Genomic DNA, 15,881 nt, shown 5'->3' with positions numbered 1-15,881 from the left:
CTGCAGAACTACAAGGAGTAGTTGAAAAAAAAAAAAAAAGCTGGGTGAATCCCTGTGTATCTTGACATGTTGACAGGTCCCATATTGAGCTGACTTTGGAGACAGGAAAGGATGGAGGGAATCAGTACAGGGAGAATTCGAATATAGAACATAGAATAACAGAGTCGGAAGGGACCTTGGAGATCATCTAGTCCAACCTCCTGTTCAGGCAGGAAATCCTATACCATTTCAGACAAATGCTTGTCCAATCTCTTAAAAACCTCCAGTGATGGAGCACCCACAATTTCTGAAGGCAAGCAGTTCCACTGATTCATTGTTCTCACTGTCAGGAAATTTCTCCTTAGTTCCAGGTTGCTTCTCTCCTTGATTAGGCTCCATCCGTTGCTTCTTGTCCTGCCTTCTGGTGCTTTGGAGAATAGGGTGATTCTACTACCTTCTTTTTGGCAGTCCCTGAGATATCGGAACACTGCTATCATGTCAACCTTAGTCCTTCTTTTCACTAGACTAGAGTAGACAAACCCAATTTTTGCAACTCTTCTTTGTATGTTTTAGCCTCCAGCCCCTAATCATTTTTGTTGCTCTTCTCTGCACTTTTTCTAGAGTCTCAACATCTTTTTTATATTGAGGTGACCAAAATTGGGACAAGAGTTCACAAACTTGAGATGCGGGAGAAAGAAACTCCTCATAACCCCGCCTCGATTCGGTTATATATAAATGAGGCCAAGAGAAACTTGGCTAGGTGTTCAAAACCCTGTTATTCTTCCTTGCCCCAATATAGAATAGATTCCTGAATCCTTGCTCTGCCAGTTCCTTGGCCTTCCCTGGTTTGAAGGGATGGCCTAATCTCGGTAGTCTGTTGAAGTTTCTCTCTGCGTCACCTACGACTAAATGAAATCAAGGCGGGGTTATTTTGACTTTCTTTCCCCTTTCTTAGCACTTATGACTTACTTCTTCCTTGCCCACGTTGCTTCATCCCGAAACTCTTCTAGAAATTATTCTGCTCAAAAACTGTAATTGCTCACTTTGTTGGAACTTTGAGTTGCAAACATACCATCTCTGATTTTGGTCTGTGAGCAGAAAGCCAGTGGTGGGGACACACAATAGAACCACAACTAATGTGGATGCAGCTTAAACTCAGTTTGTGTTCATCAGCACCTTCTCTTACTTGGGTAAACCAATGGGAGCTTACTTTCCATCTTCTCCTTAAGAGAAAACAAATCAATAAGTCAATTCCCTTAAAGGGACGGTGTGTTCAAAAACTAATTGGTTGGTGTTAACCTTGCTTGTTGTCATTTTTTTTTTTGTCATTAAGCATGCAGTTCATTTGTGGGCCAACTAAGAATTTGAGTTAATTCTGGAGGAGGATCCAGCGTGTTGTGCAAATGCAGCCATGCTTAAGGCAGAAAAACGGATGTGCCTTCTCCCACAGACTCCACCACATTGAGAAGATCTCCATCCATGCTGATGGCCTCATCATCTCCCCTCCCCAAATTGTGCTCCAAAGGAAGTTGCTGGAATTGCATCCCCTTGACGTCAAACAAGCAGCCACCCCTTCTTTTACAAGAGCTCTGGGTCTGCCCACCCTTTGGTGGATCATTGCTTGAGCTGATGCACCCAGACTCAGATGGTTTGGTTCATGAAGACTGGTTGGTAATGTTTCTTTCCAGAATGGGGGGGGGTGTTCCGCTTTGCGTTTGGCAAGATCTGGATTGGCAGCATATTTTGAAGGACGAGGGGGCAGAGGCTCACCCCACTACAGGAGTCTGGAAGGGCCAGTCTTGATTCACCCGCCACTCACCAACCGTGGACCCACCTGGAGAAGCCATCTCTGAGTCATCTGGCAACCCTTCCAGGTTCTTGTTCTCTCTACCCTTTAGGCACTCTTTGTCGTCTAAGATACACAAGCCCCCTGGCTAACTGGATTCGGTGCCTCTAGTTGTGTGCCCCAAGCCGAGAACTCAGCCCTCTTATGGCTTTCCATAATTCATGCCTGAATGTTATAAATAGAAAAGGAAGGATTTAAACATTTATGTCTTGCTTTCTGGGAAAAAGTCACATTCATGAGAGCTCACACGGGGAAATATAAATCGGGGAAAAAAGAGAAGAACTGCGAAGGAAAGGAGCAGCATTAACGCTAACGCAGTATCCTAAAACTGCATCATGAAAAAAAGGGCAAGCTGGTGCAAACCTCACCACGGATGTCCTTTGCAGGGCTTTGGGACCACGCGTTTCTTCTGTGGTTAGTGTCAGTTTCATCGCGACTTTGAAAAGTGGGTTCTTCAATTCTAGCGCCTGCAGATATTTATCCAGCAAAGTGCCAACGACAAAACATGGCAAGAAAAACAGGCATGCTCCTGTTTTGTTATCTTGGCAGCTGCACATTTGGGTTCTTCATGCCTGGGTGCTTGAAAAAGCCACCATTGTTGATGTTCAGTTCGCTGGCGGGTGACTAATTGGAGCCAGCTGACTACAACGAAGGCCTCCCAAATTAAACACGGGTGCTTCAGACAAAATGAAATGATATTATGGGCAAGTCAGGCTGCTGCTGTTTTGGGCAGGGATCTTTCAGTGGAAGGGGTAAATTTGGCTCCCTCAGTGAGATGCGTCTGACTTGCTTTTCACCCAGAGACAGGCAATTTAGAACAAAACAGCCTGGCCCAATCAGGAGTCTTTCTGGCATGTTGAAAGGCATTTCCCAGAATTCCCCAGCCAGCACGGCCAAAGGGAGTTGAAGGATAATGGGAAATAAGCTCTAGCACAGTGTTTTTCAGACTTGGCCACTCTAAAGTTATGTGGATTTCAACTCCCAGAATTCCCCAGCCAGCCATATTGGCTGGGGAACTCTGAGAGTTGAGGTCCATGTCTTAAAATGGCCAAGATTGAGAAACTTAGTGGCAGCTTCTGGGGTGAAATCCTACAGCCCCTCTGGCATCCATTGAAAAATGTTATATATGAAAATTAGAAGCCAGCCATCAACCATCTCCTCTAAACTCTACCTTTGCTGTTTCCAAATGTATTTTTCAGCCTATTTACAAACCTTATCAATGTTTTGCAGAGTGGACCTTCGACAATTGTCAGAAAAGAACAAAGACAAATCTCAGCCAGTGAACAATTTCAAAATTAGACTAGGAGCAAAAAAAAAAAGAAAACGCTTCTCATTTCATTCAAAGACTCTTAGAGTCTTGGAGTCTTTGTTTACTTAAAGTTTTATTAAAAGTTTTAAAAATTTGATTGGACAAATGTGTGGGTGAGGTGATTGACTGTTTGTGGGAAGGGGCTATTGTTAGGCTTTGTGGCAGGAGATGGTCAAAAATGGGACATTAGAGTCCCTTAGTTTGGAAAGAGGCTTTGGAATCACTTAAAGAGTAACTTCAGTGTGCAATCAAGGACATCAGGTGCCACAAAGAAGTGGCTTGTCGTTTGCAAAAGCTGGGGACTTCTAACAGTGGCCAACTTTGAGAAGCCCTAATCTAAAGCATGCGGGTTTGAATGCTGGTGCTGTCCAAATCAAGGCAATTGCTTCAAAGAAAACAATGCACAGGATGGGAGAATTAGGGGTCCTCGGTGCTGTCTGAGCTTGGTGGTTTTGTTGCAGATGTTTCACTATCCAACTAGGTAACATCATCAGTCCTAGAAGGGGGGAGGATTTGCACTAAGTTTATATTCTAGTGCAGGGGTAGGCAACATTGGCTCTTTTATGACTCGTGGACTTCAAGTCCCAGCTATGCTGACTCAGGAATTCTGGGAGTTGAAGTCCACGAGTCATAAAAGAGCCAAGGTTGCCTTCCCCTGTTCTAGTGGTTTGTCCTGTCACTCATGGCTGGGTGGTCTTAGAGGTTATTTGGTCTGGCTGTTTACTGTTGACTTGTTTGGCAGTTTCTTGATTGGGGAATTGGTTACTTGATTGTTGGTCTGATATTAATCTTGGAGTTAATCTTTGTTCATCTGGGTGTTGATTGCTGGTGAACAGATGCCTCGGTCTTTTTGTTCACTTTTTGGCTTGTTGAGTGTCTCTTTTGCATAGTATATAGATATTGTTTATGTTTACATGTCTATGGATGGCTAGGCTTCTAGAAATTCCCCAGCATTTTTTGACTTGGCTTTGTCTAGGATGGTCCCAGTTTCTCATAGTTGAAACTATGATTAAGTCTGTCCATAGGTTGTGAAATTAAAGTGTTTTCATCATCATGTCTCCTGACTGCTAGTTGATGTTCATGGATGCGTTCTACTAGTTTTCTGCCTGTTGTTCTACGTAGTGGCTGTTGCAGTCATTACACTGTGTATTGTAGGGACATAGAGTGGGAGAATTAAAATGAACTATACTGGGGTTCACTTACAGAAGCAGAAAAGCCCCTTTGTGTTCTGGAGCAGAACCAGGGGCTTCCTGTTCATTGATGGGCTGCTGAAATGAAAGCAAGGGCATTTGGGGTTAATTTGCATCCAACAAGTCCTTGCTGCATGGAAGCCTTCATTAAAATGGATCCTGTGTTCTGCCAGGCAATAAAATGCAGTTGTTATTCAGCAAGATTAGATGCATGTCAACATTGAGTGGGTGGGCCAGGCTGGGTATTCTGGCTGAAACTGGCTTGCAGAGTCATTAGCAAAAAAGCAGGGAGCAGCCTCAGGGGGAGAGAAGCCATTGAAAGTCATTTTTGTGCATTTGAATGGAGGCATGACTCAAAGGGGGTGGTGGGGGGGGGGAAGGGAAAATCTGTTAATTCTGATTTTTTTTCCCCATGACCTTGAGAAATTTACAACGTGGGTGAAACCAGACTTTTCTAACCAACTGGTTTGGTCGGACTTTTGGAACCAGGGTTCTCCAGGTGTGCATGTTTGGGTTACAATTTTCCTAAATCAGAGAATGGCTCATTAGAACTGTAGGCCAACACAGTTGGAGATCTTCAGGTTGGAACAAGGCCTAGGCCAGTGTTTTCCAACCTTGGCCATTGTAAACTGTGTGGATTTCAATTCCCAGAATTCCCCAACCAGCCATGCTGGCTGGCGAATTCTGGGAATTAAAATCCACACATCTTAGAGTTGCAAGGTTGAGAAACACTGCCCTGCATTGTGGATGAGATGAGAACTTAAACTTAGAAGGACCCAATGCTCAGCTAGAGAAGGCCCCAAGTTCTGGCTAACCATCTGTCTCCTTTTCTGGCTGGGGAATTCTGGGAATTGAAGTCCACCCATCTTCAAGTTGGCACAGCTGAGAAACACTGGCTTTGAGACTGAAGGTGGTCATACCATCACTTCCACCACCACCCCCCAGACACCACAGTTGCACCGGATCCTATGAATATATTTTATTGGCTATTGAAAGCACAATGGAGTTTCAAAATACGTTTCCCAAAGATACAGTATGTACAGAAAAAAAAAATCAGTAACACACAGAGAACTTTTAGAAGTCCAACATCTCCCTACTAAAAATTGGGACTCTGAGCTTCCAAAATCCTTCTTCTCTGCTGTTTCTTCTTACTGCCTCCAAATTTAATTTTTCTCAAGACAGTTAGTTCTTCAGACACATAGTAGTAATAGTAGCAGCAGCAGCTCCCAAGTTATTTTTGGAGAAACGGAAAGACTTTTTTTTCTTTTTAACACAGGAGAATGCCTTACCAGCAGGGGATTTAAATAGCAGAAAGTGTAAAAAAAAAAAAAGGGGGGGGGGGAAATCTTTCCAGTCTCGCAATTGTGAACGCTCTGCAGTCCAGACGGTTGCTCGGACCAAAGATGAAAAGAGGCAATTTAGCTTGAGAAGTTTTCAAATCTGTATTTCGGTTGGCAGTCATGCACAGCCATTCTGGAGAAGCTTTTGGGTGGTTGTGTGGTCAGATTGGCCTGTTATGAAATGCTTTGGTCAGCAGCTTTGCAGCACTTTGGGAGAACAATGTCAGTTCCAGTTTGTGACAGTGATTTCACCCATTTAATCTGATTACCCGGGCTTCGGTGCCCTCGTGTGGCCCCCACATCAAACCTTGGAATTCTTCTTGCTGTGGAAAATGGAAACACTCTTTGCAAGAGGAAGCTCTGGGGGGGGGTCTACTTTTTAAGGAGTATTTTTGCCTAGATGGTAGTAATATCCATTTGAAATAACAGTCTTACTGTTAGGTAAATTGACAATCTGCCTCAGGCAGCTGAATTGGGGCAGCAATTGGTTGACCTTTTAGTTTATTGCTATGTCTTGAAGTCATAGAGAGGACAAACCCAACTGAGGCCGGATTGCTCCCCTGATTACTATACTGTAGGACAATTTCTCTTTGGATTGAGGCAAGACAGATGCTGAAACGGTTCTGGAATCAGCTGCTGAGTTCAAGAAGGATGCAGAAAAGAGAGATTGGGAGGAGGACAGGGAAGGAAGGGGATTTTGCAGGAGAGACATTTGGTTCCCAAGAAAACCAGTCCATTAGTTCTCAAATTCTGGTTGTAGGCAAAAACGGAAGAGTGCTCCTAATACCTGGGGCAGAGCTTAGGCTAGGAGCTTGTATCCCAGAGAGACGGAAAGAAGCTGCAGGATGGCGAGAAGGAGCGAGCTGGCTTGGGTCCCAGAGACTGAACTGTGTGGACCTTTGGTGGATTGGTGGGGAGATGCCAGATTATGGTGGAATGCAGTGGCGTTGAGGTGGCGGTGACCATCGGAAGGGTTGCTCAGGAGAGTTGGCTTGCGGGTGCTGCTGGTTGGCCGGGAGACGGAGGAGGACATTGAGCTGACCACCTCTGGAAGGAGAAATGGAAGCATGATTAGCTGAGTCCTTTTGCCGATGGAGAAATGGGGAGGCCTATGGTAGTTCCTGTGATGCCAACCCAAACATCTTTAGAAACCTCACAAGGAATGGCAGGTTGAGGTGGGATGGAAGCTCTACCTGGTTTTTAAGTGCTCTGGAGCTTCAATTGCACAATTACTCCTGCCACCTTGACTGTTTTGATGGTCCCCTAAAAATGCACCTGTCTCACCAAGCTTTCTTGGGGAAGGACAGCCACACAGCACAAATTTTGTGTACTCTCCTGATCTCTCTAGAGTTTGAGGCAGAATGCGACTCACAGCTGGTGTCCTGGTTGGCTTGCTTCCATTGAATTTCATTCTAGATTGGCTCAGTGCTTTGAATTGCCCCAAAACCAAACCATCATTGCAAATATCCCCGTTTTTCCCAGGAACCTGCTAAAATTACCTTTTGCCAGGGTCCTGCTCTGCATCAGGGTGGTTCCATTGGCAAAGGTGACAAAGGCTCTGTTTGGAAAGAGACAAGCAGAAAAGGACATGATTAAGGAAAGGAGAGAAGCTGGATCCATAGAAAGTCAATCCTTATTCCTTTTTGCAGAGAATTTAAGCAAGCAAGAAGCCCTGTTTAATTTCAATTTCAAATCTGTGCTTCCAATAATGGTGCCAGAATGTGGCAAAATGGTTTAGGAGAGCAAGTTTGATCCTAATCAATGTTTGGTTATTTGTAGGATTCATACAAGACGTTTCCTGGTGATCAGAGCCACTGCATAGAGATGCTGATAGATCATGAGAAAAATGAAATAATTCCATAGCTGGCAGGTGGTATAAGCTGGTCTTGGATGGATGAGTGGGTGGGTGGATGGAAGGAAGGAGAGATATAGGAAGGAAGGAAGGAAGGAAGGAAGGAAGGAAGGAAGGAAGGAAGGAAGGAAGGAAGGAAGGAAGGAAGGAAGGGTTCACCATCCCTACTAGGGATCTGGATGGAAAACGCCAAGTAGATTATTTGAGATGCTGAATGACCAGAATGGCCAGCCCTGTGAAGCTTTGAAGAAAACTCTGAAGAGTCTGAAGTGTCTGTCTTCAGTTTCTGCTCTTGTAAGATATACTTCCCTGCTATATGGAAGTTTTATTACTTAGCAATTGGGGATGAAAAATCGGTCTTCATGTTTAACGTTGACCCTTGGGCCTGCCATCTTTCAGTCTTAAGTTTCCTCACAGGATTATGGCACAGATAAAAATAATAATAATTCTCTCTCTCTCTCTCTTTCTCTCTCTCTCTGTGTGTGTGTGTGTGTGTGTGCCTGTATTTGTGTGAATCCCGACTCTTTTAAAGGCAGAGCTGCTGAACAGTTGAAGCCTACGTTGCCAGCTCCCTGGAGGGATTCCTTTCCTCGCCATCCATCTGGGGGATCTCACCTTATTTCTGCTGACCCGACGTTGGGATTGCTTGAGGAAATCCAGCGTACCCGGACGCCGGACCCCGAGACGTTTTTCTGCAGGACGCTCTGGGAGGCACTGCAGCGGACCAGTAAGTTTTCCTCTTCCCACAGCCCCCCATCGCTGTTCTCTGGAGCCACAATTTGTAAGATCACCGAAGAGGCTTTCTCTGCCCCAGTAATGGACACTGCCAAGGAAAGGGGAAACAGAAGGAATTTTTATTTGGGAGGAGAAGCAAAGGCACCTTGGGGGGGGGGGAGAGGAGGCTGAGATGCTGGAGGAAAATTCCAGGCCTCTAAAAAATCCAACTTGGGCTTGGATTTCCAGCATTCCTGTCTGCGGGCTGACTCACCAGGTGGGGCCCATCGCAGTTGCGTTTCGACTGAATGCGGCTGGCATTAAAGAGCGAGTTGCGAAATGGGGAAAACACCCATGTGAACCCAGAACAGGCGGCATGTTTTGTAGCCGGCCTCAGTGTTCAGTTCTGCAATAGGGGTATAAGCCAGCCAACCTGCCTCGATGATTTGGAAACCTTCCTCCTGTTATTATCCCAATCTTACCGCTCTCTTCTGAAGGAGAAAGACGCTTTGGAGTTGATATAACACAGAATTGGCCTCTCCAATGATTAAAAAAAATTTGCCAAGGAAAACCTAGAGACTTTGCTAGGCCAGCTGCTGTTCTTCTTTACCTCCAGAAACCTGCAATGTCGGTCACCTGTAATTTCTCCATTTTCAAATAGCATTGCTGGAGAGCCATTGCTAAGAGTGATCCTCTCCTATTCCCCATTTAATGTTCCTGACAGTTGGAACAACTAACCAGGGGAGCAGCTGGCCTCCAGAAATTGTGGGTGCTCCATCACTGGCAGCTTTTAAGAAAAGATTGGACAGCCGTTTGTCTGGAATGGTATAGAGGGTCTCCTGCTTGAGCAGGGGGTTGGGCTAGAAGACCTCCAAGGTCCCCTCCAACTCTATTATTCTATTAATGGCAATGCCTCCGGGAAGACACCTTGCGATTTCCTTCCCCTCTGTTGTCAAGTCACTGTATGCCTCAAACTCCACTTGGGGCACCCTAAATTCTGGAAAGATTCTTTTTTAAAAAAATCAGAACGATTCTTCTATTCATTCTCTGGGCAGTTGCTGGAATCAGAAGGTAAATATTAACACAGAGAGCTGAAATGTGGCGCACCAGAGAACAAAGCAAGACAGGTAGAGCAGCCTCCAGGTGAGTCGTGAATACACACATACCTGTATAGATGTCATTAGGGGAATAAGCGCCAGGCTCCACGTCCAGCCGGAAGGAGCCTCGTGGCACCGTCTTCCTGACCACCTCACAAGGGGGCTGTTGGAAGTAAGCTGGCGAAACCAGCAGGGCCCCCAGGAAGAAGAGTGGCATGGTGAGCTTGAGCCAAGTCATCTTCCAGGTCTTCTCCTTCCTTTTCCTCTGGCCTTCTCTGCTCCTCTGGGATTCCCCTGGTCTGCCCTGGAGTTTTTTGGCAGGCGGGTCACCAGCCAAGCTCTTATATGCTCTGGAGGTTGCACATTCCTTTCCATTCACACCCTCCCCGGTGGGAGGTTTCAGATGGTGACACATTGGGGTGCTCTTCCTGCTGGGCTGCCGCTGAACGAAACTCACATGACCTCTGAGAGTGTGGGACCCGGGGGGGGGGGGAGGCAGGTGATGACGACTGAGATAGCCTTCCAGGCGTGGTCTTTCTTTGGAGAGGAGAAGAGCAGCTATCTCTCTTATCCTCCAAGCAACTCGGCTGGCTTTCTCCAAGAGTTTCTGTTTTGGTTTCTGTATCAGGGTCTCCATCTTCAGAGTGGAAAGATCTATAGATGGATCAGGATTCCAGCCCTTTGTTGCCTCTCTCCAGGAAAGTGGTGGATATTCGCCAAGGAACATAGCCAGAGAGTGTTCAGAGAGGAGATCCTGGCAGCCAAAAATCTGGAGGAATTCCGTAGAAGCAACTTCCCCCCCCCCCAATGTACACATTTTATGGAAAGGCAACCCTCCCTCCCCTTGCCAGGTACAGGCAAAGTTCACTGCCTTGGGGGCTTCTAGTCTCGCCCCTCCCTTAAGCGAAATGCAAGCAGCATTTCTTAAGGTAGAGATTCTATCATTCAGAAGGGTTCCCTTTGGGCATGCTAAACACACAAATACCCATCATTATTAGGGGAAGAAAGAAAATAGACTCATGCATGATAAGGAACCCTAAAGCCTCAAATTCCTTGAATCAGGCAATTCCAATAAAATAATCTCCTTCTGGGTTAAAAGCCAACTAGACAATGGGCAAATGTGTCATTGTGCAAGAAGTTATTTGCACAGCAAATTCGGTTTGCAGCATTCGGCCTTCGGGACAGGGACGATTCATGTCTCCTTTCATGCATGGGGGATTCATCTGCTTTCTGGGCCAGTTGCTCTCCATCAAGTCCAACATGGGTGTTGTCCAAAAAGTCTAGGTATCACAATGCAGAAGATTGGACCGGTCCAAGATGCTGTAACACAGCCAAGTTGGTTGGACCAGGCTGATTTTCAAATATTGGGGTGCCTTTTGGAACTAATTTTAGCCAGTGATTGGAAATGCTGCATGGAGTTTTGTTGAAAAGAGAAATAAATAGCCTGGGATTTATGGTCTGATGGTTAGGATAGCAGAAGAAGGGATGAGAGAGAGAGAGAGAGATATGCATTTATAACTGTCGTAAAGAAAATTGAACCTCCCTCTCTCCCTCCCTCCTGTCTGTCTGTCTTTTCTTTCTCATTTTTTTCATTTTCATTTTGTTTCTAATCTGTAAAAAACTTCTTTAACAATTTTTTTAAAGGAAACAATCTTAGTCCATCATTGATACTTTGGTACATTGTCTGGGAGTGAATCTATCTGTGGCATTTGCAAGCAGTTGCCTAGAGGTAAAGGACTGTCTTTTTGAAAAAAGAAATCTTACTTCAATCCAAGCTTAAATGTAAAGAGATATTGCCAGAGGCTTTCAGGAGCGTGTAAAGCCTCGGGGCATTTTCCAAAATTAAAACAGCATCTCTGTGTTCATACAAACATTCAGTTCCTTTTTCCTGCCCCAAATCTCATAAAATTTGCAAGCACAAGACTCCTTTTAAGACTGCATCAAGAGGGAGGGTCTTTCTTGACCCTGAGAGACCCCCTGATCCCTTGTCCTTCCCTGCAGGCTCATGGAATTCATTTTCTGGATGAGATTTGTCTGCTGCCTGACATCTAACAGTGTCTAGGTGGCCTGCAGAAATTAATTACACAATAAAATGCAATAAAAACAAAGGCATATCATAATTCATGAAAATCATGAAATCCAAAATCTATTTCCCCAAATGGGGTGGTACATGAATGAACTGAAATTTATAATGAATCCCCCTCCCCCCAAAATAATGACAGCAGATATTGGAGTAACCAGAAGTTATTTTTTTAGAACAATCAAGTGTGGAATTTTTGTGTGCTTGTTTTAGGATTGTAACATTCCTCCCATCCTCAGGGATGATAAAATACATTCTCTGCCAAAGAAATGCAGTTTCCACATTAGCTCATCTCTCCCCCCCCCCTTTCTCCTTTTTTTCCCCTCTGCACTGCTCTTGTGTAAAAAAAATATTGCACAGCTTATGAATATTCCATAGTTTCCAGCAGGAAAACTGGAACTGGCTTGAAATTTCCATGATGTCATGGCAGTTCACGCGTGGGCTGGACGAATGTCGGATGTCAGCCGTGCAATCCATCATCTGCGTGTTGGAACCTGTCCTTTTTAAAACCAGGCTTGGCCTTGAAGTATACAAAGATAAAGCCCAAATTTTATGCCAGACTTTTCAATCTGTGGGCCGGTGGCTTGATAGACAGCACCTCCCAAACACCATAGAGTAGCCAGCTGTGACTTCCTCCAGATGTAAATTTAACCCCCTTCCAGCTGTTCCTTGAGAGGGGTCATTAGTATTTGCTCTCTCCAGCCCATTTCGGCAATCTGCCAAGGGCCAGTTCATGACACACAGTTGAGTCTCTGCTTTGTGCCATGACAACCAGACTGGGAGGTGGGTTGCAGCATCTCAGGTGAGGCAAGAATAGGAGAAGACTCCTCACCTACTCCTGGTTGAAATCCTGTTGCTTCAACATTCCTGCTCTTGAGTAGGCAGAGATTTGATTTTCTGGCTTCCGGTGCATCAGCTCTGACGACTATGTGGGCATGAGTTTGTTTTGATCTACTGAAGGGGATCATGGAGGCCCAGATAACAGGTAGCCCAGGATCTTCGTGGAGGGAAGGCCTTGAGGTTCAAGGGAGGTAAACTGAGAGTCCCGCCTGCTCCAGGAAAAAACAAAGCATCAACTCCCCTGTTTTCAATAATCTGCTTGTTCCCCTTTTGGAGCAAATGCACCAGGCTGGTAGAAGAAACCTGGGCTAAGCTGTAGGTCACAGAAGAAGTGGTAGAACTAGGAAAGTTTGCTTTCCTTCATTTCTTTGGGACTTCTGTTGGACCATGTCTTGGCTAGTGAGTCCAGAAAATAACTACATTTATTTATTTGTAAACTATACTGGTTTTCCATCTTACTACAGGATAACTTCCCAGCTATTTGCACATAACAGAACAGAATAACAGCGTTGGAAGGGACCTTGGAGGTCTTCTAGTCAGCCCTCTGCTCAAGCAGGAGACCCTGTACCGTTTCAGACAAATGACCGTACAGTTTCTTCTTTAAAACCTCCAATGACGGTGCGTCCACAATTTCTGGAGGCAAGTCATTCCACTGATTAATTGTTCTGTTAGGAAATTTCTCTTGCTTCCCTCCTTGATGAGTTTTCCTGCCTTCAGGTGCTTTGGAGAATAGCTCCCCCCCCCGTCTCTGTGACAACCCTTGAGAGATTGGAATGCTGCTATCATGTCACCCCTAGTCCTTCTCTTCATTAAACTAGACATACCCAATATATATTAGATATATTGGGAATATATATGGCCTGAACAGAAACGAGCCTTCTGGGAATATCCTATCTCCTATTGCCAATGAAAGCAAGGGACCCCCGTTTTGGCAGAGAAGGGAATTGCCCATTCGTAACACTTGATCTCAATTGACTTGACAGCCACCCTTCATGCCAAATTCATTTGCTCAGAAATGTTGTCCTCCTCCTTCATAGTTCCCATTAGCTGATCAACAACCAGGGAATTCTGGGAGTCAAAATCTACACAGCTTAAAATTGCCCAGGTTGAGAAACGTTGCATTAAACTAATTATTGATTGACTGATTGAGGGCTGGGTGTGATCCTCAAATGATAGGGAAGTGCAAACCTGGTCTGCTGGATGCTCTCGCTTGCCCATGCCTCCCTCGCTTAATTGCCGTGAGACTCACTTGGAGGAGGTGGAACAGGGTGGCAAAAGAGGGCAGTTGCCATGAGGATCCTTTGGCGCCACAGGAAGGAGGCAGCTGCGATTCGGATCCAATTCTCAGGGCAGTTTCCTTGCGTCCTGACGTTGCAGCCTCACCCCGATGGAATTGGAAAGCGCCTGGAGCAAGAGGGAAGGGTGGGGCAGGCAGGAGGGGAGGGGAGGGGAGGGAAATTGAAAGGGAAGATCTGGTTTAGAGGTGTCGAGATTCGGACTTTTGGAAAATGGGGCTGATGGTTGGTTGCCCACATGAGGCTTTGGACACTCAAAGTTTGACAAACTAAGGAGAGGAACCCATAATGTTCAGGAAGGCAGGAAACTAAGCTGGAAACTGAGAAAAGCCCAAGCTTTATTGCAGGAAGTTTGTTTTCCCCAGGCATTTTGGGTTCTTGCTGTGTCTGTGTGTTTGTGTGTCTATGGTGCCTGTAACCTTGCAGTTGGAGCCCTGTCTCTTTTATCCATACATCACATGTGCATCACATGTAATAGAGGAAGGACTTTAATCAGGCAGTCTCAGCTGAGATCTTGATTTTTTTCTAACACTCCCCCCCCCCAAAAAAAACACTCTCAATCCCTCACATTCAATAGATCTTTTTGTGGCCTGACTGTTAGTGATCCTCTACCAAACCACCTGGTTTTGATCTGCCTCACTTTGGTCGAAACTGAACACAATTAGGTGTGATATTGGAAGGCGTGTTTCTGCCCTCTATCAGTGAGGATGGAAAGATTCCCCTTGTTGCGATTGTGGTGCTGATTTGCAAACTATTAAACATATTGTGCAAGATTGCCCCACGACAATATGCGTTTTTTGGTTCCCTAGAAGATCTGCATGAAGCAACGTCCGAGGTGATCACCTGGATAGTTGAATTGGACATCCAGTTATGAGGCCACTGCCTAATAATAATAATAATAGTAACAATAATAATAGAGTAGGAGGGGACCTTGGAGGTCTTCTAGTCCAATCCTCTGCTCAGGCAGGAAACCCTATACCATTTCAGACAAATGGTTGTCCAGCCTCTTCTTAAAAACTTCCAGTGTTGGAGCATTCACAATTTCTGGAGGCAAGTTGTTCAGAAGTTTTGTATATAATTGTGTGGATTGCGTTTATATGTTTCCTTTTGTCACATACTCATCATACACTAAATAATAAGTCGACAAAAGCGTGAAAAAAAAATACATTGGCTTAGTGTGCCAGAGAAGATCCATATCAAGGTTCAGATGAACATCTGGCAGTTAGATTCCTCTGAACTTTAAAGCACCCTTCTTTACTCTCCAAGTTAAGGACTCGATGCCAGCCTTGTGCCAGCTGATGCCATGCTGAAGCTCAGCCTGGAGTGGGTGGGGGAGGGAGGAGGAGGAAGAGGAAGGATCCCGTGGGTCAAATGAAGCCTTTAAAGGAAAGATAACAGCAACATTATTCCGAATGAGAAATAAATTCACTCATTATCCTTTTGCGATGATGGCTTTGCTTCTAATTGATGAGCATATTTAGAACCTGCTTTGTAGATCCTGTCAGCGAGGTGCCCAATCCACTGGCAATAATCATCTTAATTAACAATTAGAATAAGAGCAATGGAAGAATTCCCCAGAAGAATGTCTGGTGAAGAGAAGCGGTCCTATTCCCTCATCAATTCCCTTTTATTTCCAACAGTATTTTTGGGCTGAACAATTCAGGTTCAAAACACTTCCAACCCTCACATCTGCATCTGAATTAGGATTCTTTTGTTTTTTCTTCTATTCCTTCTGACCTGGAAAGTTTGAATCTGAAGATTCATCTGCTCCACTAAATTAGAACTGGGTAATTTTGAGGGAGGGGGGCAAAGGAAGAAAGATGAATGCATCAGGAAATCCCAAGGCTGTATGCATTTGTCAAATTCCCTAATGTATTTAATTGTAAGACATTTATTCCACAACCTAGTCCTATTATTGATTTATTGTTGCTAGGTTTTATCTGTTGTCCTCCCCTAGCAATAGCTCTCTGTGAATTATAGCAATGCTTGCCTTTAGCAAAGATGAACCGGAATGGAGAGTTTTTAAACTTCTTCCAATGGCAGAGCGCACAGGTTTTTAATTTTGCGCAGTTGAACACTTTTCGAAGTTTGAAACTTCACGGGCTATGCCATAAAAAAGATGGTTGTACCGACAGAAGAGAATATTTGTAATTCAGGGTTAAACTGTGGGGTCCTTGGTGGTCTCTGAGCTTGTTTTCTTGCACATGTTTCATTCCCAAACTACTAACAACATCAGCATTGATGATGTTACCTAGTTGGGTAATGAAACATCTACAAGAAAACAAACTAAACTCAAGACCCCTCAAGATGGATATGCTGAGAAGGTAGTCCCAGTTACC

The 15,881-nt window shown here is 44.9% G+C and overlaps 1 protein-coding gene and 1 long non-coding RNA gene across 2 annotated transcripts; one reads left to right on the top strand and one right to left on the bottom strand.

Moving 5' to 3' along the window:
- The first annotated feature begins 335 nt into the window (after positions 1 to 335).
- LOC120311256 lies at positions 336 to 8,244 on the top strand. Its single transcript, XR_005557566.1, has 2 exons — positions 336 to 2,239; positions 8,049 to 8,244. It is a non-coding gene; the product is annotated as an uncharacterized LOC120311256 (long non-coding RNA).
- On the bottom strand, positions 5,289 to 9,757 carry LOC120311253 (placenta-expressed transcript 1 protein-like). The gene is made up of 4 exons (XM_039350538.1): positions 9,397 to 9,757; positions 8,132 to 8,339; positions 7,164 to 7,222; positions 5,289 to 6,711 (listed from the first exon to the last, which is right to left on the bottom strand). The coding sequence occupies exons 1-4, from the start codon at positions 9,740 to 9,742 to the stop codon at positions 6,464 to 6,466; spliced, it is 861 nt and encodes a 286-aa protein (XP_039206472.1). The 5' UTR covers positions 9,743 to 9,757; the 3' UTR covers positions 5,289 to 6,463.
- Between the last annotated feature and the right edge of the window lie 6,124 nt (positions 9,758 to 15,881).

Source organism: Crotalus tigris, unplaced genomic scaffold, assembly GCF_016545835.1.
Source record: "Crotalus tigris isolate CLP2741 ecotype Arizona unplaced genomic scaffold, ASM1654583v1 scf7180000018340.3345759, whole genome shotgun sequence".
NCBI lineage: Eukaryota > Metazoa > Chordata > Lepidosauria > Squamata > Viperidae > Crotalus > Crotalus tigris.
This window is presented reverse-complemented; position numbering and strand designations above follow the sequence as displayed.